Source organism: Python bivittatus, unplaced genomic scaffold (assembly GCF_059951505.1).
Source record: "Python bivittatus isolate LINGU-HERP-01145 unplaced genomic scaffold, Pbiv_v1 ctg000100_np1212, whole genome shotgun sequence".
Lineage (NCBI taxonomy): Eukaryota > Metazoa > Chordata > Lepidosauria > Squamata > Pythonidae > Python > Python bivittatus.
In genome coordinates this window covers 128,801-152,077 of record NW_028277038.1, presented here as the reverse complement: position 1 = coordinate 152,077, position 23,277 = coordinate 128,801, and the positions used below count along the sequence as shown (strand labels likewise).

The following is a 23,277-nucleotide window of genomic DNA, read 5'->3' as shown; positions in this document are numbered from 1 at the left end:
CGCCTCCCCTCCGGCCCTGGCGCGAGAGCGGGACGGAGGGGCCCCCAGCGGCCACCGAGCCTGCGGGAGCCGCTCGCCTCCTGCCGTCCCTTTCGGGGCCTTTCCGTCCTCCACCGTCCAGCCCTGCTCCCACCCCTCCGAGCTCTATAAATAAGGGCTCGGGCAGCCTTAGGCGGGAGGAGGGCTTTCGCGGAGGGGGGGGGTCTGCAGGATCAGGACGCCGAGCTGTGATTAAATATTGATTTTGTGTAATTAGTTTTCCTGCGCGCTCTCCTCCTCGCTGATGGCGCCGAGCTGGCAGAACGGAGAGGGAAGCGGACGTGGAAATCCGCACACGGCCAAGTGACGGGCGCCCCGGAGCGGGCGCGGAGGGCGGGGAGGCACACCGCCTCCCCCCCCATCCCACCGCGGGGTCCGGGCCGAGCGCGGCTTTCCGTCTCGCGCCTCTCTGCCTCTCCCTCGAAGCGCCTCGGGGCCGGGCCAGCCGGGGCCTTGGGCGACGCCGACGGGCCCGTCTTGCCCCCCCGGCGGCCGGGTCCTCTGGCCTGCCGGCGAGAGTCCCGCCGGTCTGGTTGGCCCGCTGCAGCGGCGGGAGAAGACTGCGAGCCGCGGGGCAAGTGGGGTGCGCGCACGCCGCTGGGGCCAGGCCGAGGGCACCGCAGCCGTCGCTGACATCGGCGGAGGGCGGCCTTTCGGAGCGGGCCCGCGCCGTGCCGCGCTGCGCTTCTCCAGGGCTCCCGCGCTTGCTTCGGAAGGGGGAAAAGGTTGGACACAGCAGCCGCAGCTCCGCGCTGGGAGTCAGATCCTGGGGAGGCACCGAGGATAGCCGCCTACAAAAGGCCCAGCCGGTCCGGGCAGTCTAGGGTTGGTTAGCAGGTAGCTGAACAGGCAGAGGAGGACAAATGGGGAAAGGCGGCATCCGTGGCAAAAATTGCAGTGAAAAACTGCACAAACCCCCCCCCGCCCCCCAAAACACTTAGGCCTACACGTCTATGAAATTACTTTTTCCAGCATCCGAAAGTCTGGTTTTTCAATTGCGTGAATGTGCTAGAGCCGGTCAGCATGTAACTGGTTAAGGTCTTGTCAACCTCAGGTGGGAGGTATTAATCAGCTAAGTAAGGTCACGGACCCCTTGCCACTTATTAGGGAAGTGCTGCGCTCAGGAAGAGATGCTCAAAAAGCCGGACAACATTTGATTTTGAGGCTACGCCTGCCCGACGGACCTGAGGACAAAAAGGCAGACGTGTCTTCCTTTTGCCAAAGCCTGGTAGCCCTAGGTGAGCCAAGGCTTCTGGCTCTGGGCCATCACTCCCAGATCCTGGGGGCACACCTGAGAGCCTGCGGCTGGGGTCTTTCCACTGGCTTGCTATTGGGGCGAGATACGAGCTCTTTCCACACAGCACACTGAGCCTTTGTTCGCCCAAACCCAGCCAACTTGTTCTCTACAATGCGCAAATCCTTTATGGCCGTGCTGTCTGGTTTCACGCACCCCACTGAGCCAAGGCCAATCCAAATACATGGCTGAGCAACCTGGGGATCCCCGCTGCCCCGTGACATACTGCAGTTTTAAGCACCAACTGGTGTAGAGATGAGAATATAGAGAATAACTCCTGAGTTGGTTGGGTTTGTGGAAAGTGCCAACTACAAAGTAACAGGAAGCTCAGAAGGACCAGCCTTCCAGGCAGTGGGCAGGAGCTTCAGGAGAACATGGCACTTATGTGTGATGCTCCGCCTTTGCACTTTTTCCTCACATCTGTCTCTCTGCCTTATGGTGGTTCTAGTTTTGCATTGATTTGTTGCTTGATTGTTTTCCTTCTTTTTCAAATATCAGCTCTAATTAGTTCAATCTGAGGGAACGATTGATAAAAACCGATTGACAGGCTGACTTTGCATTTCACATCAAGCTGCTCTTGAAGTTGAGGCTCTCCAAGAATCTGCATCTCCCACCTCCTTTGGAGCCTTTCATGTTTTCTTCCCCGCAGGGTATCAGTTCTTCCAGTCTGCAACTAATTCATCCAGGGCAAATGTGTGGGAGCCTCCTTGCCCCTAAGTCATATTATGGAAGATATTGGGTGGCTCTAAGTCCAATTGGAGGCAAAAGGAGAAGGGGGCGGCAGAGGATGAGATGGTTAGATAGCATCATTGAAGCAATGAGCATGAAACTGAGCAAACTCGAGGCAGTGAAGGACAGGAAGGCCTGGCGTGATGCGGTTCATGGGGTCACGAAGAGTCGGACGTGACTTAACGACTGAACGAGCAACAAGTCCAGTCACTACCCAGTGACAAGAGGCTTCTTGGGACCTCCATGTGAGTGGGAACCAGACTTCTGAAGAGAAGGATCAGCTGAGAAGGGCACAGAGAAATGAGCCGCAGCTGGATTGTGCAGCTGAGAAGACCCTGAGGATGTGCCTTTTCAACAAGAGGCACCTCACTGCTGCTTGGGACCCTTGTGGCACCTAGAAGAGTGACCTAGAACTGGCTTAGCAACCAAGCTTGCACCAAGAGAAGCAGTTATGAACCTGCAGAACTGCTGGTGTGGAAAATGGGTTCTTGGAAGAACCTCAGGCTTCCTGGAACATTTGCTCACTGGCATCCCAGATATTGATAAGCTGATTTCAGGGAGGAAGGAACTTACCAAGAAACATCCAAAGATAGCAAGAAGAGCAAGGCAGGAAAGAAGGACATACATGAAAAGGTTGCCCCATGTCCAGTTCAGCCTACAAATCCAGCTGGTAGAGCAGGGCAGCAGCAGGTACATGTTCTCCAAAGGAAAAAAGAGGAAGCACCTTTAAAGAGTCTCCTCCTCTCTCAGGTGTAATGGCCCTTTCAGCGTATCATGGCTTGTTTGCCCTTGGTTTACTGTGAAGGACAAAGCAGGCCAGTACTTCAACAAACCCAGAATGAAACTATCCTGGGTTAGCATGATGTATGATCCCAGCCAATTACTCTGGCTGTATCTTTAATTCAAGCTTGGAAAGACCAGTGACACAAATTTCACATAGAGAGGGGTACTCAGAAGCTCTCCCCCACCACATACCTGTCACCTGCCTTCCTAAAGATGATGAGTAAATCAGTTCATGCATTGCTTTGGGAGCTCAGAAAAATAACAGAAACAGAAACCAGGCATAGTGGTTTATGTTGCTGCGTGTGATTCCAGTAGCCTGTTGAATGTTAGTGCCTACATTTTTGACCCTAGCCAAACTCTGCCCTGGGCAAAAGGAGGTAGCACCAAGTATCTGCAGAGTTCCTTTAGGGCTGTGTAAGTAACCAGAAGGGCTTTGGACTTCCTTTACAAAATGACTGCCTCCTTCCTATAATAAACGTTTAATTCTTGAAGTCCCAAATGCACCGCGCCCTTTTTACTATCTAGCTTAGGTATCTCATCGCACTGAATTTTTTCACTGGCCCTACTGTTCCCAGGAGAACCTGGAAGAGCCTGCTGTGCTGCAGGGTTCTGCTGTGGTCCTACACTTGAGGAGGCAGGGCCCCTTAGCCCCGGGAGATGAGACCAGGAGTCTTCCAGGGCCAGGGGTGAGATGAGCTTCTGGCTAATGGATGGTGCAAGTGAGAAATGGTTGTGCCTCCAACCCACCAGAGCTTCAGTGAATGAAATGATGCCAAGTCCAGGCAAAACTTGCAGGGCCAGAAACAGGGTTAGGGCTGTTCACAGAGTTAACACAGCAGACATCTGCTCCAGCAGAGATGGCTTGGAGTTGCGGACTGGTTGTGATCCTGGCACTCCAACTGGGCAAGGGTTTCATGAACCCTTAGAGTGGTACAGCAAAGAGATGCTAGAAATCTTGGAAACTAAACGTTAGGAAGTACTGAGTGCTTAACTCTCAAAAGTATAAGTATCACTGGCTTCATTAAAGAAAAATTGCATTGGGACTTCTGTTGCCCCATCCATTAATTCCTGGAGGAGGGTTTCTGTAACTTGAGGCATGGACAACCTGCAGAAGGAGGCCAGTTCCACTCATGGAGAGAGAAAAGTTGCTGCACCCTTTAAACAAAATGGATGCAACATACATGAAACATCACAAACAGCACCCAATGAACAAGGAAATGCAAGGGTTCAGCTTGGTTCATTATTATTCAGCAAGCCTATTCAGAATTATTTTCTCTCCCCTCAGCTCTATGGATCCCTTCTACTGAGAATTGAACTAGAAATACTGATATGCAAATTGCACAACATAAGCACAAGAAAGCTGAGCCCCTTCAGTTAGGAACAAGAATGGGAGACTGTTGCATGATTCCATCAAAGAAAAATGTGTCTTACCTTTGCTTGCCATGAAGAAGCCCTTTCTGAGCCATGCTCAGAAGCATGTCTTTGCCAGCACATGTCTTTGAAGAAGCCAAGGCTTCAGCCCTGCAAGATTTGGATGGCGTTTTTGAAACAGTTGAGAGAGCAGTTTTCACGATTCATCTTTCTGCGGTCAGTGGAGTTAGTCTCTGGCATTGGAAAGTGGAATTAAAAAAAACTCATCTTGGCGGTGGTTGCACTGACTCACCAAGGGCTTGTGCAGCCATTGAAAAGCTGGGGCAGAGCTGTCATGTTCCTTGTCCCCACCGATGGTCACGACAAGAAGGCTGCTTCGAGGTGGAAGCCTCGTTGCCACAGAGCTGGCTTTGCGTGGCCCCAAAGGCCAGGCATAACAAGAAGGGCAGCAGCCCGGTCAAGGCAAGCTCGCGGGTCGGTTCTGGACAAAATGGTCGACTCCATCATGAGCTTCAGTGAGTTTTGACTGTACTGGCTTCTGTCCTACGTTGACTGAGCTCTGTCTTCTGGCTTGTTTAGAAGCCCAGAAGTTTGAAAACTTATTTTGAGGTGAATAGTCGTGTCTTTAAGGTATTTATTGCATGCATACCATGTCTTTCCCCAGACTTGTTCTCCCTTCCCCCATTACATCCTCACAACAGCCTTGTGAGGTAGGTTAGGCTATAAGATTCTGGTTGCTAATTTCCGGGGGCCCCCCTGCCCCCAAGGGATTGTCATGGCTCAGTAAAGGTTTGAACCTGGGATTCCCCAGCCTTAGTGTAACACCTTGTCTGTGAGCCAGTTACAGAAACCTTGAACATGTACGTTTCCATTAACAGTAGCACTTACTCCCAGGTAAACGTCTACTGGATTGCAGCTGAATGGTTACTTTTACATCTGGATTGAGTTAGTCTTGGAGGGCAATGGCAGGGGCTGCAGGCAGATGAGGAATCTGAGCCTTGATGGCCGCTGCTGTCAGGTTGCCTGAAATGCTTTTGGTGTCCCATTACAGGAGGAGGTGCCAGTAAGTGCTTGCTTGACCAGGAGTCTGACTCTGAACGTTGACAGAATGGAAGTGCCGGGATGGGTGAGTGGCGGGGGAGATCAGTGCATTAGAGTTGCCAAGGTTGTGTTACATGCTTTGCAGTAGGCATTTCTGTAGCTTTGCACAATGTAGGCTTTTAGGCAGTGATAGGAGTGGAGGCTCTCCAGATGCTGCTGAACTACAAATCCCAATGGTCCCAGCAAGCACAGCCAGCAGGGATGCTGGGAAATGTAGTTCAGCAGATACAGGCTCCTCGTTGCTGGTTCTAAACAAGATTCTGCCCCCTGCAGGCATCACGGGGGAGATACAGCAGCAACAAGTGCAAACTTTCTTTTAACGTTTCTCCCCACCTGACTGACGATTAGGGTACTGTAGTTGACTCTGCTTTACAGTAAACATAAACTAAAGAGCCAAACAGTTATTTGCCTGCCCTGGAGCCTTTTGCATCTTCTCTTGCTCTTGGCTCAGCGGTTCTCTGCAAACTTGTTCTTGACACATTTGGTGACTCTTCAAATGGCAGTTTTCAAATGGCTCCCCGCAAAGCTGACAAATGCAAAGGTTATCAGTACTTAGACTCATCAGCATAAACCAGGGAAGACCTCTTGTTCTTGACATTTTTCCTTCTCTGACTGGTCCCTAAAAGCCCTGCCAAAGAGTCGGAAAACAGGTGGGAGGCCACCAGAAGGAAACTCGTGGCCGTGGTTCCAGGTGGAGCCCTGAGAGTGAATGATGGTGGGGTCTTTTCCAGCCCCTTGGGAATCCCAAACCTTCTGGCCCAGATGCAGCCCCAGACACCGATTTGAATCCACAGGAAAGGCAGCACAGGTTTCAGCAACAGCTGCCTCCAGGCATGTTGTTTCCAAACATGCCTGCCTTTTTAGCCCCGGAAAGGGGGTGGAAAGGAAGCAGTCGTAATTCCCCATGTGCACTACATATCCTCAGCCTCTTTGCAAACATGCAAGAAGGAAATTATGTACAATCTAATGGCTTCCCATTTTATAAACATACAATCTATATTTTCACCCCCTCAGCAGCTGTGTTTGATTAAAGGCCTGGAAGAGGACTTGCGGGCTGTGGCTTAGGTGAAGGCGGCACATGGCAAAGCGGCACAAGCGAGAAAGGAGGACCAGCCATGGAGTTTGTGGTGGTCTCTCTTCCTCCACCACCCCCTGCCGGCCACGGGAGTGAGATGCCTCTTTCTTCGTGGAAAGCCTGTGCCAGGAAGGATGTTCCCGAGGGACCCTGGAATCCACAAGCTCTCGCGCTGTGCCTGCGGGCTGAGCTGGCCATCAGACGGGCACTTGCTCCTGTTTGGATGTTTCAGTACCAGACATTCAGCTTTCGCATTGGCTGGTGGAGAAGCCCAGGGGAACAAGCTGCTGCCGAGAATTCAAGCCAGTTGGAATCACGGACTCCAACCTCCAGCCAACTTTGGCGTTACTACTTGATCTGTGGATGATGTTGAATGGGGCAGAATTTTACTTGCTTTGTTTTTGCCTTTTATCTCTCTTGAAAAGGCTTCAGGATTAATTCCCAAATTAAAAATGAGTACATTCTTAGGTTTAAACAATACACACCTGCATGTTCATAAAAAGTACCTGTACAGTTTTACATAACCATCTAATAATCTTCATCACCTTACCTGCTGGAATGGGAGATGCGTAGTATTCAATTTAACAACATTTTAGAAAGAAAGGGGAAAGGGGGTGCATGCTGGGACATTCCAGGATGGTGATGTTTGTACTGGGTAAACTGCCGGACAGCACTTTTTAAAATTAAATGACTACATTACAGGGCCTCTTGAGCTTGTAAAGCATGCTGATTGCATGGGGATTGTGGCAGGGCCAGGCCTTCGCAGCGGGACCGTGCTAACCGCATTCCCCAATGGCACACCTGCAACGCCTGTGTTGCAGCATAGAAGGTAAAACGAGGCAGGCTTCAACCTGTGTAGCCATGTGGGCCTGCTGTGGCCAAGTCGGCACGATCCCGCCATCAGAGCGTTGGGTAAGAGCACGTTGGCTACAGCTGTTCAAAATGGGCACCAGTCTTACCAAATTTGCTGTGTCAGCAAGGACACTTCTTGTTCTTTCCAACAAGAAAGCAGTGACAAACCACTTCCATGTTGTTGCAAAAAAACCCCTACGTGGAAATGCAAATGTTAGACACACTCTCCTGCTGTATCTTGTTTCAAAATTGGGCTTGTACTTGATTTTAACCGTGCCCTTTTTCTACGTTTTTAAGACTGATTTCAAACGTCTAAGCCACCCTGAGCGATATCCATGCACAAGGGGGGCTAGATGCAGACAAGCCCCTAGGCAGCTTAAGACCTGGGTGGCTGTTGGAGCACCCACGTTACCTCTTGGTCAACTAAGATCGGCAAGACCTTTCTGAGAGTGCGGAGTTGGTCAGGGGTCCTGAAGGGTGACCGAAGAGAGCATCCTAACCAACAAGAAGAGCAGGTGTGGCCTTTCTTCCCCTTTCAGCTGTCGAGCCCTTAAACTTTTTGGCGTCAGCTGATGATGTATCTATTCATTCATGCTTTTGATTAAATCTGTACTGCTCTGCCTTCTGTTCTTTTTCATAATTGGTGTCCTGGGTTACAGAATTTTAAGATTGCCTGTGGTTTTAAACAGATGGCATTTTTAGAGATTTTTTACTGCACATGCTTTTTTCAATTTAAATCACTTTTAAAGGCTTTAATGAGTTGCATGCTTTCATCAGTGAAAACCGGGTTAGAAAAAATTTAAATAAATAATGAATTGCATGTAAGCAGCTGCAAAATGGGGCAGATGGCTGGTTGCCTTTTGCTACAGCAGCAGCGCAGTAGCAGAGGATCTATTCTGAAGCCTTGGGAGTGAGGCAAGTTGTAAATTTTAGGGAGTGAGCAAATATAGGTTCACAATCAGTGGAAACAGCTAGTTTGCCAAATGTTATCATTCATGGGGTGGGGGCTCCTTCCTCAAAGCAGCAAAATACCTAACTTTTTATTGGAGAGGGGAGTATCTTTGCTTTGTTGTTCACACCCCATGGGAACGCATCTGTGCCAGCCCAGGGTCTCTGAGCCCAGCTCCTTCCCATCGACAGACTCCATCAGAAAGTTGCCCTCCTCTCCTCTGGGATCAAACAAGCTGAGGAGAGAAAGCTTTGCGCTGCAACAGAAATCTGAATATCAAGGCTAAGAATAAGGCAGCTTTTAAAAGCAAACTTTCAAAAAGTATTATGTGAAAATGACAGTGTAACACCAGATAAGACTTAAGAGGGCCAACGTAAAAAAAAACCTTCCAGGGCTTGCAATATTCTGTTCCCTTGCCTGTTTGGGGGGGCTTAACTTCAAAAACCATGAACCACTCGCCCGGGGAGGCATCTGGGCTGCAGCTCCCAGCTGAACCCTACCCCCCCCCCGAGTGGTTGTGGCTGCCGAGCCATCTAGAAAAGAAGGCAGGTTTTTCATCTATTCCTAAGCCTCTGTTTTGTCCTGGCGGGTACCAGCCATTCCCTCCCCACACTCGAACTGAATCCAAACACAACAGGTGAGGATATTTTATAAGCAAATTTAATTAAATTGTCTTAATGCAGTTAAACTGGAAACTGCAGAAATAACCATTCTACATTCACTACAAAATTTCCTCTCAATGTTCACATCTAATCCTGCCCCAAATTAGGCGTACACATGGGAGTGTCCCGGAGCCTGGTGTCTGGGTTCTCCTTGGTACTGACGGAAGCAGATTCCTGCACTAAAAGCAGCAAGCCCTTGAATTAGCAGCAGCCTAGATTAGCAACCTCTAAATATACTACGTATGTACTGTATTTACAGAGCCAATTCTCTGAAGGGGGAACCTGCACGTGTTCCTGTGTGGCCAGAGCTAGGAGCTGAACTCCTGACTTCAGACACATAGCTCCAACTGGACTGCTCAGCCTCGCTTCCAGAAAACGGACAGATGAGCAGCCCTGCCCGTGCATTGGCCTTTGGAGCCTCAGGGCCCTGCGTTTGCCAGGCCAACCCCGTGTATGAACATTCGCAGGGCAAGCCAAACCCAGGGCCCTCCCACTCAGGCCTGGAATCAGTGGCTGCTGGGATCCTCCCTCCTCTAAGGAATCTCTGTGGAAGGATGCCAGTTTCTAAAGGGTACTGGAGAAATAATCATTTTATTTATTTTTTCCTATAGCTGATGCAAAATAAAGCTTATGCAGAGCTTCCAGGCTGGAATAGTGGAAGACCTAAAGGTGTTCTGAAAACAGCGCTAAGGCTGTTAGGGAACAGTTGACTCAGGCTCAGGAACAGTTCTAAAAAAGAAGGATCAATCACCCCGTGTTCCCTTTTACTGGCAAGCCTTTTTTATTTTGCCAATTTTAATGAAAAAACCCTCAACTCTTTATATACAAAACTCGGGTAAAATAGATCTCTTTGCAGCAAATGGATGAAAACTGGGCTTAAAAAAAACCCCAAAAAACTGAATAGCAAGACATTGATTCTTACTACTGGAAATGTTTCTGATCTGATTTCAAGATAGTGATAATCCAGAAATAAATATCTATAAATACATTCAGAGCTCCTATTCCAAATCATGAATGAACAACACAAATTGGAAAGTTAATTGCTGATGCACATCTAATAGCCTAAACAGAGACAAGGTGAGTGCTTGCAAGGAGGTACTCTCCTGTACGTTATAAAAGATAAGTAAACTGGTCCAGCATCCATAGTCTTGAAGTGTTCCAATTAATATAATTCAGCCACCCTCTTCTTCCGTTAATTGACACTAGGTGGCTTTAATTAGCTTTGGATATACAGAACAAAGGCAGGGGCCTCTCGGGGAGAGATTCAGTGCCTTGAAGCAGCTGCTCAGTACAAGTGTGCACCCAGTGTGTATGTGTGTCTATGTTTCTGTGTGCATGCATGCACAAATGTGTAAAGAATTGTGCACCCACCCACACCCCAAGGGTGGATCAGGATGCCACAAGCACTAGATGATTTTCTTCATTCGTCATTAGCGGCACTTGTTCCTCTCACTTCTCCTTGATTGCGCAACTAGGGAGGGGAAAAAGGTCAGTCACTCACTATTATGGCTGTCAAATAAAAAGAGGATTAAATAAAAGGATTAGAGATTATTTTGCCTATTTCTCCTGGCACATCCTTTCCCCGAAGCAATGCAACCATCACCAGCATTGACCTACTGCAAGGAACATTGTAATAGTGACCTGGGTAGCAATTTGAACAGAAAAGAGTAAATTCAGAATGCAAAAAACAAAAAACAAAAAAACCCCAACAATGCTGAAAATGACAGAGCCTGGGGGGACTGGAGCAGGGGGAATCAGGAGGAGGACAGGGCAGAATCTGGGGCTTTGCAGGTCCACGTTCATTTAGGAAGAGGCTGTCTTTCAACAGCCTGAGAAAAGCTGCCCAGACTGCAACTATGTGCTTTGACACACGTGACAAGGAAAGGAAAAAAAAACCCTCAAGAAGTGATCAACGTTACTTTCCCAGTTAAACCACGAGGTTTCCAAACGGTGCTCCTCCTCCTGACCAAGGCCTGGGCTGACTAGTTCTGTTCAGAAACTCCCTTGGGTGAGCCAGGGAGGCGCGGTGCTCAGCAGCTTTTCATTCTGAATCAAAACCTCTGGCCACTGGATTTCAGAAAGGGACAAGACTCAAGACGGTCCTTTGCAAAACTTAGATCTTTGCTTTAGGGTGGGTGGTGCTACCCCGCAGTGAAATACCAGTGTCTGGCACAGGAGAGACAGTAGAGAAGGCAGGACTACCATGAGACAATATGGACGCTGTCAAAATCCTGCATGGCAGGATGCATTTCTTTACCAGAAGAGGCCAGAGTCACTTACACAGTGGGGTTATTTGCCTCTGACCCTACCGAGGACTTCCTCTAGACGCTGGCAGCCAATGTTCCTCGAACACAACCCTTCTTACGCATCTAGGTGCAAAATAAAACTGTAAGCCACCAGGCAGTTCATCAGCAGGAGTTAGTAGGAAAGGGTTAGAACAGCCGTGGGAAGCCAGCCCTGGGGCCTGAAGCCTTGAAACAAGGCACTGAAGGGCATTAGCTGGCCCTGGACGGTTACCTACTACCCAGCATATGGCCCGAGCAAACTGACTGGTTGCTTCTGTGCTATCCTGGGAGGAAGGAAAAAAGGAGGATCTACAGGTAATGGAAAATGCACCCAATTCTGGACGTTCCTTTAACTTCTTGTAAGTGCTGTGGGAATTTGAGTTTTCCAAGGCAGAGAGAAAGGGCCCCAGAATGGCCATTCAATTCTGTCTCCGGCTCTTATGAGGGATGCAACCACCAACTGATGTAAGTGGGAAGGTACAGGAAACTGAGGATGGGATGAAGAGGTTCATGTGGAGGCAGCAGACAGAGAAACAAGGACGCCAGGAGATATCACATCAAGAATTTATGCTGTGGGTTGGTGCTTCCTGCAAGTTTCTCCTCCTTTGATTACTGAGGACTTATAGGATCTATTCAAGCCAGTGAACACCCTGAAAACACCTTGAGTTGCTCTGCAAATGGACACAGCTGCAATGCACCTGGTAAAAAGGGTAGCAGCGGGCAACCCCAAATCTCTCTCAGGGAAGTTGGCCTGACCCACGCACCTGGCCTGACCCAAAGCACAGGGAAACAGCACTCTAGTATGAAAATCTGGCCCAGCTCAGCCTCGTTCTTCAAACCACCTTTGGCCAGAGACTCTGACCCAGGGAACGGCTTGAGGGATCAGCATGTTACGAAGGGGAGGGGGCCTCTTTTGCTCTCCTTGGGAGATTTGCTTTTTTCAATTCTCCCTTCAAGAAAGGCTTCTTATGGGGTTAGTATTCAGAAACATAAAAAAAAAAAAAAGCACACACACTCCACCAGAAAATAGCACCACATCCTAGAGAAAAAACAGCACACCTTTTCATGGATTACTATGAATATATATACAAAGCAAATTTATCTCAAAAACGATTCTGGCAGACATTTTGGTCAACCTATGGTCTTTTTTAAGAAGAATACTTGAGGAATGTATCAGTCGCTTCTTAGGAGAAGCAAGAGCTAAGAAACACATCCAGTTTCTTGGAAGACATGGAGACCTCTTGCTCTAAGGATGCCCCCCAAAAAAGGGAGGGGGTGGGGAGGACAGTTCAGTGAACCCGGGGAAAGTGTCTATTCTCTGTAATTCTCAAGGGGTTTACGGAAGGATGGTTTCACTATTTCCCCCCAGTCTCCAGGCACGGTGATGTGCCAGTGGCACCTCTGCTCCACTCCCAGCAAGCTTCTAGTCACACCTGGGGAAGGCCCACCCTGCAACGTAGGCTTGCATACTCTTACCGCCTCCAGCTCTCTCTGGGTTTCATCCTCCATGCGCCGGATGTCCTCCATCGTAAGGTCAATCCAGCGGTCAATCCAGCAGAAAAGCTGCCGATGGAAGTTGGTGAATATCCTCTTTTCTTGCTTTAAAAAAAAGAAAGCACTTAGCCTCAGCCCTCTGCTGCCTTCATCTTTAGGGCCCTTTCCCTAAGAAAGGAAGCAGGGAGCCATGTTGAGCCAGGGGGTGGCCTGTCCCAAGACAGCTGCCTCCCACCCCCACTTGAAAGCATGGTGGACAAGCCCCTTGGTTCCAGGAAGGGACAGTCCTTCCCAGCTGCTTACCTTCTGAATAAAGTTCTCAATTTTATTCTGCAGTCCCCACCACTTAAACTTAATGGTCACCAGCTTGTAAGCACACATTTTTGGACAATCTTCAGCAGCTGCCAACTCCTTCTGTTTGCAGAAATTAAAAAAAGTGAGCATTTAGCACCCCACACTCTCGGCTGCATCTTGGGGGACTTGCAGTTAGTAACTTCTCAAGGGACCTGAAAGTTACACCCAAAGGTGACATGAAAGAAAAAGAAGCCAGAAGCACTCCCTTCCTCACTCTTCAGTTGAAAGGAGCCTAGTGCCAGCCATGGGGTCAAAATGCCCAGGAGAAAGGGGTGAGACATTAGGGAAATCTGGTAAAGGACCAGGGGAGGCTGTGATGGGCAGTGGGGTCATGCCACCCTCCTTGAACTGATGATGCTGTGATTTGGGGGGGGGGGTTGGGGGAGGCCCCTCTTTGTCCCTGAAGCCTCCCCATGCCTAAAGGCATAGGAAGGGTCAGAATTCAGCTGAGTGTAAATCAGGTGATTGGAATAAGGGAAGGAAAAATCCTTCCAAACTGTCTTCAGTTCATTCTACTCAGGGAGTAAATGAATAGTTGCCTCTCAAAACACCTTTTGCCAATTGTCAAGAGCTGCCTGGGAATAGGGGGCAGATACATTCGTCAGTAAATAAATGGCACCAAGAACCAGTAGAGTCATCCGATTAAACTAACGATGGGGGACTGGAGAAGAAGGGTTTTTTCACACACCCCTCCCCCAATGTAAATTCAGTTAAGGAAACTGGTAGCAGAAAAGAGCTGCTAACTGGGATGGATTTGAACAGGAAATAGTCAAAATCGTAACGACCACAGGCCCTCTCTAGAATCCGAGACCCCACGTAACCGAACCACTCCTGTTGGAGACACGGCAGCCCAAAGTGCCTCTGCCCCACCAAAGCACAGCTTATCCCACAGCTCCGTTTCACTTCCAGGCTATTCTGCTACCCGGCAAGGGGGAGAGGCTAGTGGCTGAGCTCAGGCTGGCCACAGCATACCCCAGCTGTGAGCGGCTAACAGACCAACCGACCACAAGGCAGAAGCCCTTGAGCCCTCCGACAATGCTGGAGGAGTTCCTGGGCGAACCCCTGCTGCTTTGACACTCTTGGCTTCAAAAGCAGAATTAATCAGCTAAACATTCAGCAGGAAGCCAAACGTCCATTTGTATCATTTTGTTGAAGGGTTAGGTTAAATCTGTGGCTGTATAACTTGGGGAGAAAAGTGTTTTTTTTCTTTTGCAATGACTGGTCCAGCTCAGGGCAAGTCCAATGCAACTTTGGGGGGAGAGGAGTAAGGCAAAAGTGCCCCCCTCCAGAAAATAACTAAGGGGATACCGATCCCTAGCAGGCTTAAACTTGGCAGCCCTGGAGCAGGGAAGAAAGATTAGTGGAGCGGGTAAGAGACCACCCCCCAATGGTCTCTGCCAAATCGCCAAGGGCAGCCTGGCATTCCAGAGCGACCCAAGCATGTCTTACTGTGCCAGTGGACGGCCGAGAAAAAAAAGGGGAGGACAGGACCATTTCAGGGGAAGGGTGGAGGAGCCCTAAAGCGCCGGCCAACTTCTGAGCAATCTCTGCACACAGTGTGCTGTGTGCAACCCCCATTGCTTCGCCAGATGAAGGGCTCCAAGGCACCCAGACCAAAGGTCAAAGGACACTGCACGTGTACCAGGGCCAGACCATACTGACCATACTGCTCCAAGTGCAGCAGGGAGGACAGGAGAAAACCAGGAGCTGAAATCTCACCTCCCTGCCGGGGGCAGAAGCTAAGCAGAGCACCAGGTCCCAGCATCCACGCTGGCTCTCCAGAAGGACTGGAAGAGCGCCGTGAACATCCGTTTCCAGTCTGAGTCAACCACTTAGGACTAGATGGATCCCTGAAGGCAGCAGCTTCCAGTGCCCTTGCCAAGGGAGCCCTAGCCCAGCACTGAAGAACAACCACCTTCATCGACACGGCCCTTGTGCTCCCAAAGCCTCTTAGGAATTGCCTTTCTTGGCTCATATTACCTTCCAGTCAGTCCCCAAAGGGCCTCTCTTGGTCTTGACCGACTGGAACAATGCTGGGTCCTCCTCAGCTTTGTAGTCCTGTAGATTCAAAGAAGAAACTCCAAAGTAAGGCTGGGAAGAGAGAACTGGGACAGCTCTGAAAAGAGCAGCTATGTGCACTGGGCGTATTAATCACCAAGAAAAACTGAGGAGAGGGGGAAAGAGACTTTCTGCTCTGCAGGCCATATTCACAGGAGTCCTCCTCTTACTGCATGCCCCCACCCCCTTTCTGCAGCCCTCTTCCAGTGCAATTTCATGCACGTTTAACTCAAAAGTAAGTCCCACTGGGTCAAAAAGGTTTATTCCCTGGAAGGGCTTAGAACTGTTCTTTATTTGCAATTTAGTCTAAAGCAGCTGACAGAAAGAAGATGCAAGTTACTGAAATGCTGCTGAGAGACCACATGACTTCTGGGCTGTGACCCACCCAGGATTTATGGTTATGAGAGAAAGCCAGAGGCAATCCACACTGCCTTCAATGTGAAGCAGAGAAAATACTACAAAGCTGATTCCAATTTCTTTGCTTTCACTCTGCTTATTTTCTTTCAAATTACTTCCCAAAGTGCATCTCTTTCTGAAGTTAATTGTGTGTCTCGTTCTGCTCACAGTTTAGCAATTCTTCCCCTCCTGGGAAGTGACTTTTGTATACAAATCACGCAAAACTGCTTAGACAAAAACTCTGGAGCTGATTAGGAGAGGTCAGGCTTAAATTTCTACCTTAAGATAGCAACAGCTGTCAGCTGAAGCTTTTGTATACATTTGGAAAAACATAGGGCTGGCATCTGAGTTTCATTAGGACTTCCAAGAGCAGGCACGGTTTGGAGCCAGGCTGTTTATTGATCAGTGTTTAGAAACGAAAAGAGCGGCTGGGCTGTTTGGCCAGTGTTCCCGCAAACCGAAGGCTGAACGCTTGGCACTGCATGAGCGCCTGCAGCTGCGGAGCCGAGTCCTTCGCTGCGCTCGCAAGGTTATCTGCCTGCCTCTCAGCCAAGCTTCTGTCGCCAAGGCACAGACATCTGAGAGCAGGCTGAATCTTGTCCTCTCCTATTAAAGCCCTGGAGGGGTGATAGTGGCAGGAAGTGCCTTTTCAAACTAGCACCAGAACTCGAACGGCAGAGACAAAAGCTGCAGAAGGGAGAGACAAGCGACCTCAGGGCTGATTAAGACAGGAAAAGGAGGCCAGGAAGGGGGGCCGCCGCTCTGCCTGTGCCCTGCCTCCCTACAGTGAAACCCTCCTTTCTTTTCAGCTCAGGACTGCATTATCACGGAAGGATAAGACAGCAGTAGACAGTAAAATTAACCTTGGAAAGCTCTCGGCAGAGTGAAAAAGAGCTCTCTAGTGTTCAAAGGGGAGAAACGTGGTTAGAGTCCAGCTAGAGGGGAAAGCAGCAGCAATTTCTGGAAATGGAGCTCAGCTCATGAGCTGTGATTGTGTTGCCATCTTGCCCCAAGGTGACAATTGTAGGCATTTAACACCTGCTGAGCAGGAAAAGACGGGCCCACACAAGTGCCATGCAGAACTTTCCTCAAGAATCTCGGGGAGTTCAGCTTCCAGTGAGGATTCATGTTGAAGTTGACATCCCCGAAGGAGCAGGGATGGCATTGTGGTGGAGATCAGCGGCCACACAGTGAATTCTGGCCAGTGAAGTCTCTCTGGAAACAGGAGGGATCGTGAGATCGACCACTTGTACTCCGGATAGCTGCTCCTCCTGAGTAGATTGCAGGAAATGAAGTTTTTGCTGCCAGCTCGTGAGTTGAACGGCTGGGAGTCAAGGGATTTCAACCAAGCTCACAGCCGTAACGTAGCCTATATGAACACAAGGTTCGCACAAGCCGGACTTTCTTAAACACTTTCGGATGTAATTAATTTACAGCTAAAGAGACATTTTCTGAGTGGCAGGGTAAGATTCCACCTGGTGAATTATTTTTTCTGGGTTACAGAGGAATAAAGGAAAAAATGATTTTAAAGACTTAAAAACTTTCAGCCAAAAGCTTAACAAGGAGTCAATGTAAGAAAATTTAAAACGGTAAAGGGAACAGTTATTTTGAAAGATTTTTTATTACTAAAGAGAGTAGACAATTGGTGGAGTTTACAAAGCAAAAGATAAAGGCAATATGAGTCAGACTGTGATGCTAACTGTAACTACAAAGTGCCATTTGAGATGGAAGTATTAAAGGCACAGGAAGACAAAAGAGGAAAAAAAGGGGGAAGCTTCCCTTTTCTTTTTCCCTTGTTTGACAGAGTTTCATTTTTGGATTATAATATCATGATGGCAACCACCAGAAAAGTAGAGCAACCTCTAGAGCAACAGAGGAATTACACCAGATTTGAGCAAATGGGCAATAAGTTAGAATCACCTGATACTGCATTGACATCTTTTGAAAAAAGAATGGATGAAAGACTTGTAAAGATGAAAGAGATGAAAAAAGTAGTTAAGAGGATGGAAAGCTCTGTAAAACAAGTAGCTGAAGAGATAAATTAATGACAAAGTGGAAATTTTAGAGAGTAAGAGAGAACTTATAGGCAGAGAGTTGGAAAGAGAACTAGATAATCTGGCTCTATTGGTATTGAGAGAGAAGGAATTTTGTTTGAGACCTAGAGCAATCCCAGAGGATTCTGCTGAAGATATTAGAGAAACCAGAATGTATAAAGGCACTTCAAATTTATGTTGGAAATGTGAACAAGAAGGGACATTTTATCATGTTTGATGGATGTGTAAAAAAGCTAGAAAATTCTGGGTTCAAATGCATACATTGATTCAGAGGATTTTAAAGATTAACATACAATTGAAACCAGAGTTTTTTTGGGGGGGGTTGGAAAAAAGTAATGGAACTTTGTTTTTATATGTGATAATTGCAGCGAGATTTTTGTATGCATAAAGATGGACAGATTTGGCACTACTTATAATGGAGAAATGGTTGGTGAAGATGACAGAATTTGCTGAGATGGCTAAATTTACTTCTTTGATCAGAGAAAAGACAATTCCTATGTTTATTGCTGACTGGAAACCCCTTATAAACTTTTTGTGCGAAACAGAAAAAAATGAATTTATGATTTATGGCTCTGATAATTAAGACAAGTTATATTATAGAAAGAACAGAGTTATGCTCTAACCACAGAGTAAGAGGTAAATTTATAATTGTATTTATAACTGCTGTAAAGAATTTTGGAAGCTACTTTTTTGTATCTTTTCTTTGTTTTCTATTTTTCTATTACTTTTTTTTCCTTTCTTGCACTTTTGGCTTTCTCTTTGATTTCTTTTTTCTTTTCTTCTTCTCAGTTTGCATTAGTTTTTATCTTTTTTTAAAAAAATCTTTATAACGTTTTGATATCTATCAATCAATCAATCCATCAATCAAGGGGAGCTGATGCACCAAGTGAGGAAGAGCCCAATTGCTAAGCCTCGTGCACCATCTCCAAGATTCTGGAACACCACATTCGCCTCCAGCTACTGTCGGCATCCCTTTTAGTCAGAAGCCCAAATCCCCATTACAGCCTCAGTCTGGCAGGCAGGAAGAAGAGGAGCAGGCCACTGATACTGATGGCTAAGCTGCTTCACTGTCTCTTTGCAAGCTGCTATTGAAAAAAGCTCTTAATTTCCCTCCTTTAAAGCAGCTTTCATGCTCAGGAACATGAACACGCCCACCCGTGGCATCAAGCAGCAGGAAAGATGTGAATTCAACTTACTCCAGGCTCCACTTGGTTTCTGTCCGCTATATCAATATGAACAACTTCAACATTTTTCCACGTATTGGGGTCCAAGCCGTGGACCTGCAAGAAGAAGAAAAGGCATCACTGTGCCTCACTGTGATCATGGCCAACTCCCATCTCCCCTTTGCACAGAGCCCAATGTCTGCTTCCAAGGCAGGAGTGGAAAGGACTTTCCATCGATCCTCAGCAAGGCAGCCTATGAAACGGGGATGCAGCTGAATCCAGGCACTGTCAATCCACAAGAAAGCCAAGGGGGATGTTTCAAAGAGGAATATATACGCCCCATTCTTAAAGTGAGCCACAAGAATTAAATTAACACAAAACTTAAAAATAAAAATACCCACCTTCTAAAATCCAGCTTAGGTATTTTGAATTTGGATATTTAATTGTGCTTTTATCTGCTAGTTTTTTAATACATATTGATTGCTCTTCTTGTCTCTAATTTTCCTACACCACCCTGAATCGCTCTAACCAGAAAGTACACCAATGTTTTAAAACCCCCAACATGGTCTGGAGGCAGAGGCAAAACACAGTCCCAGCACTGAAGTGACATCAGTCTGATTCCTGTTCAGAGTGTTGCAGATCCTCCCCGAGTGTTTGCAGCAGCAAAACAAATGCAAGCTGAACAGGGAGCCCACCAATTTCCCAGACCCAGAAAGAAAGAGATGGGCAGCAACAAAGGCCCCAACTTACATTGTCTGATGTCCCCAAGTCAGGCTTGTGCCAAGTCTCAATTTTGATGAAGAAGTCATCTTTCATATATTCATTCTATTAAAACAAAACAAAACAGACCTGCTGGCATAACACCTGCATCTCAAGACAAAGACAGACCCAGAATGGAGGAGGTGGGTAAAAAACCTGCAATGTTTATCACAGAGACCCCGCCCCCCCCAAAAGCATTTCTTAAGTTAAGTGGGAGTCATGCAAGGAGGAGGACTGGCACGACGGACATGCTTAACTGTGATGGCCACACGTCTGCTAAAGGGCTCCTGCAGAGTGCACAGAACATGCACCCTGAAACACTGCATCAGAACATGCAAATTCCGGCACAACTCTCTCCACTGGAAGTGGCTCACATTGCAAGCATCTAGGTTTAGCATGCAAGCAGTGGACGTGGTTTGCAGAAGATGAGAATGAAGGTTTTGTTCAATGTCCTTCCCCTGAAGGTACAGTGCTGGAAAGCTCAAGGTGCGCTCTGAGGGGTGATGGTCTTATTCCCTTTATGTGCCAGCCCAAGGCCAGCTATCAACCAGCCTGCAGACTCTTTCACCCTGACAGAGGATACCTAACATTAGGAACCCAAGTACCTGTGAATTGTTGCTAAGCCACCTTGACAAGCCACGGAAGGGAATATACTCACCGTAACGACTGATCCCCAGGAAGATATGGAAAGAGAAAGAGATGGGAGACAAACAGAAGTGACTGCACTGTATCAGGATGGCTATGTAGCTTCATCACTACACTCTGTATTATCCAGACTAAACGCCAGGTGGAACAGCATGGCTAGAGAGCTCGTTGAAAGTGAGCAAAGAATTAGCTAGCAAAACCACTATAACGAAGACGTTCATCAACTAATCTCAGCACAACAAACACGTGCCAGTCCCTCCTACCCACTAGGTTTCAGACTACAATGCCCATCACCAACAGCTATCAGCAGGGTGACTGGACCCCATGAATGGCAGTCCATAAATCATCCCTTTCTTGCACCAGGCCTGTTGCAATCAGTTGCCTGCTGAGAAATCAATTCAACTCAAATGCGTCAATGCTAAGCCTCAATGCTAAATTTAATCAGCATTTGGTTCCAGCGAGCAGCAACTGAATTTGCAGTTGCAGGCAGTTGTAGATAAAAGAATCCTGTCTGGCTGTACCTGAGCATTTAACTTAACCCTCCTGAGACCAGCCTTCTGAAAAAGAAAGAAGAGCACGCTCACCTGTCCTACAGTAAGGGTATGCGTTCCAGGCCTTTTCATGAAATACAAGGGAGCCTTCTGGAGCAAACATCCGCACAAAGCCAGGCACTTTGCTGTGAGGAAGCAGAGTCGTAAGACTTACTTTTGCCAAAAGAACAAGAGTTTATACTCCCATCTCAGCAGTCTGTTCACAAACGCATTCCTCTCCCAGCACTGCACGAGTTTGGCAGCTCAACAAAAACTATCGTTACCTGCTCCTTTTTTAGAGTATACACCGCCCTAAGAAATTCCCAGGGTGAGATGCCTGGGTCAGCATGGGATACTGGAGAAAGACACAGGGTTCGTTCAAGGGAGATGCTTCTCAGCTCATCCCAGCATCCCTAACCCTGCCCCTCCCCAGAAATACAGCTGTGGCCCCTCCCGTCAACCCTCAGGCAACACAGGATGAAATTGGGCGCGCCCCCCCCCCGTTTCCTAAAAAAAAGCATGTTTTGGCAGAGCTGCGGTTTTAGTGGACGGTGCCCTGGGAGCACTGGTGGGTCCAGGCAAACAGGCGGGCGGCAGGTGCGCCTCAAAGAGCAACAGCTCAAAGCAGGGGCGGCCGGGGGGGGGGGCAGACCGCGCCCTACCTCTTCAGGTGGTAGATCTTGTGCGTGTATTGCCCCCTTTCGCCGTCCTTCTCGTAAGGCTCGTTCGTCAAGACCTGGATGCCTTCCCCGCCTCCCGTTTCGTTCTTGCTGGCTTCGGCCACGGAGTACAGCTGTCCGACCTGATACTAACGAGAGACGGCAGCCGGACTGAGACGAGGCCCCCGAGCTCGGCCTCGAGAGCGGCGCCAACGCCGCCCCGGCCGGAGCGCCCTGCCCAAAGGGAAGCGAGGCCCTTCCGGCCCCCCGCTCCGTCCCGCCCGAGGGTGAGGGCGGACAGAGGGGGCCGCGGGCGGGGGAGCGCCACGTACCTCCTGCACCGAGCACGGCAAGGCCACGCGGCTGCGAAGAGAACAGAGCGGGCTCGTCAGCGGGCGGAAGAGGCGCCACCGGCCGGGCGGCGGCCGGCCTTCCCTTCCCTTCCCGCCGCCCCGGGCCAGGAGGCGGCCCCCGCCCCGCCGCGCGAGGCCCGCCCGGGGAGCTCCCGGCCCCCGGCCCGCCCGGCGGGCGAACCCAGCCCTCCGCTCGGCAGCCGAGCCGCCCGACTCACAATTCCTTGATGAGCACCATCTTCCCGCAGGCAGCAGCCCAACGCGCAGGCGCCGCCCGGGCCGCCTACCCACACGCCACAGCGCCGGGCGCTTCCGGGAGCCTCGCCTCAGCCCAGCCGAAGCCAATCGCGGCGCAGCAGACGAGGGGCCGCCCACCTTCTAGCCGGCCATTGGTTGGCAAGCTAACCGATCCGGCTCTCAGCTGACGGCGCGGCACAACGGGAAGCCTCGCAGCGTCCGAATGCAGCTCCGCCCCCGGAAGCGGCGCAGTCACGCGGGTGGCCCCTCAAGCTAGAGAAGCGTAACCGAAGGATCGGGCGCCGACATTCCGAGGCCACGTTATGCCCGACCTCGGAGCAAAGCGGCCCGGGCCTCTAGGGGTCGTCACGACGTCCACCGGGGCTACCCTCGAAGTCTGGGGCGCGTAGGGGCGGCGACCCATCTGTCGCTGTCCCTGGAAGTCTTCCCGACCGAATTGCTTCCGGGCTGAGGTCACAGCTTCCGCCGCGCGCCGGTAGCGCTCGCGCAGGCGCGCCCCCCGCCCCGCCAGACAGGACGGCCAGCGTTGCAGAGCTCATGCTTTAATAGACACGGAAGTCACAAAGAGGCGGCCAAGGGCCGGAGCGGTTGCCATAAAAATAGGAACTCCTTTGTACAGAGTAGACCCGGAATACAAAACGCGTAGCGCCTCCCGGGAACGGCGCCGCGGCTACAAAAAGGTCCGTCCGGCTGGCCGCGCGGGGGGCGGCGGACAGGGAGCAGAGCGCGCCCCCCCCGCCGTCTTCGAAGCACCGTCGTGGAGGCGCCCAGCGAGGAAGCCCGTGAGAGCTGCTGCGGCGGCGGCCCGGAGCAGCTTTGCATAGGGTTGGAGAGGCTTCCGGAGCGGTCCTGAGAGGAAGGCCCAGCGCGGCCTCGCTCAGAGGCGCTGGGAAAAGGCGGCTCAGGGCCGCAGCGGCGTTCTCTTTCCGGCCCCGAGGCGGCAGGGGGGCGGGCCGGACATCCCCACCGAGAGGCCCTCCCCGGCCATGGGCTCTCATCGAGGGGAGCACCCAGAAGTGCGCCTTCGCCCCAGAAAGGAGGCGGCTCGGCTTCCGCGGCCGACTTCCCCCGCAACCGAGTCGGGGGAAGCCTCTTTTGTGCTGGGTAGCTTGGATCACTTAGGGAAAGGGGATGTGCCCATGCCTGCAGTGACAGGCATGCTCGATGCCCAGCTACATGCAAACTAAGGGAAGATTCACAGCATGGGACAGAATGACGCCCTGTCGCCCCCCCCACCCCCCCTTCACAGGACACACAATTCATATGGGAAGAGACAGGTGCTTATGGCAGGCAGCATAGGGAAAAGCTGGGAGAAGGAAAGATGCCTGAGGCACAGCAGCTTCCCACTTCAGCACGCAAGCCGAGGCCCTGAGCAGGTCCCATGCGCTTGCCCTGGCCCAGCCAGTCCCCAGAG

General features: G+C 49.9%; 1 protein-coding gene and 1 long non-coding RNA gene across 5 annotated transcripts; one reads left to right on the top strand and one right to left on the bottom strand.

The window, feature by feature from the left end:
• Window positions 1–1,040: 1,040 nt before the first annotated feature.
• On the top strand, window positions 1,041–9,073 carry LOC148216574 (uncharacterized). The gene is made up of 2 exons (XR_015795128.1): window positions 1,041–5,342; window positions 6,335–9,073. It is a non-coding gene; the product is annotated as an uncharacterized LOC148216574 (long non-coding RNA).
• On the bottom strand, window positions 8,836–23,241 carry PITPNB (phosphatidylinositol transfer protein beta). 4 transcript variants are annotated; one of them, XM_088135032.1, is made up of 12 exons: window positions 21,824–23,241; window positions 21,585–21,615; window positions 21,256–21,401; window positions 20,648–20,739; window positions 20,077–20,084; window positions 19,410–19,484; window positions 18,693–18,776; window positions 14,969–15,046; window positions 12,938–13,048; window positions 12,617–12,739; window positions 11,136–11,224; window positions 8,836–10,326 (listed from the first exon to the last, which is right to left on the bottom strand). In XM_088135032.1, the coding sequence occupies exons 1-11, from the start codon at window positions 21,841–21,843 to the stop codon at window positions 11,177–11,179; spliced, it is 816 nt and encodes a 271-aa protein (XP_087991158.1). In that variant the 5' UTR covers window positions 21,844–23,241; the 3' UTR covers window positions 8,836–10,326; window positions 11,136–11,176. The 4 variants fall into 4 exon arrangements, with proteins under 4 accessions (XP_087991158.1, XP_087991155.1, XP_087991157.1 ...); XM_088135029.1 differs by having other exon boundaries at window positions 12,617–12,735; XM_088135031.1 differs by lacking the exon at window positions 11,136–11,224.
• Window positions 23,242–23,277: the final 36 nt, after the last annotated feature.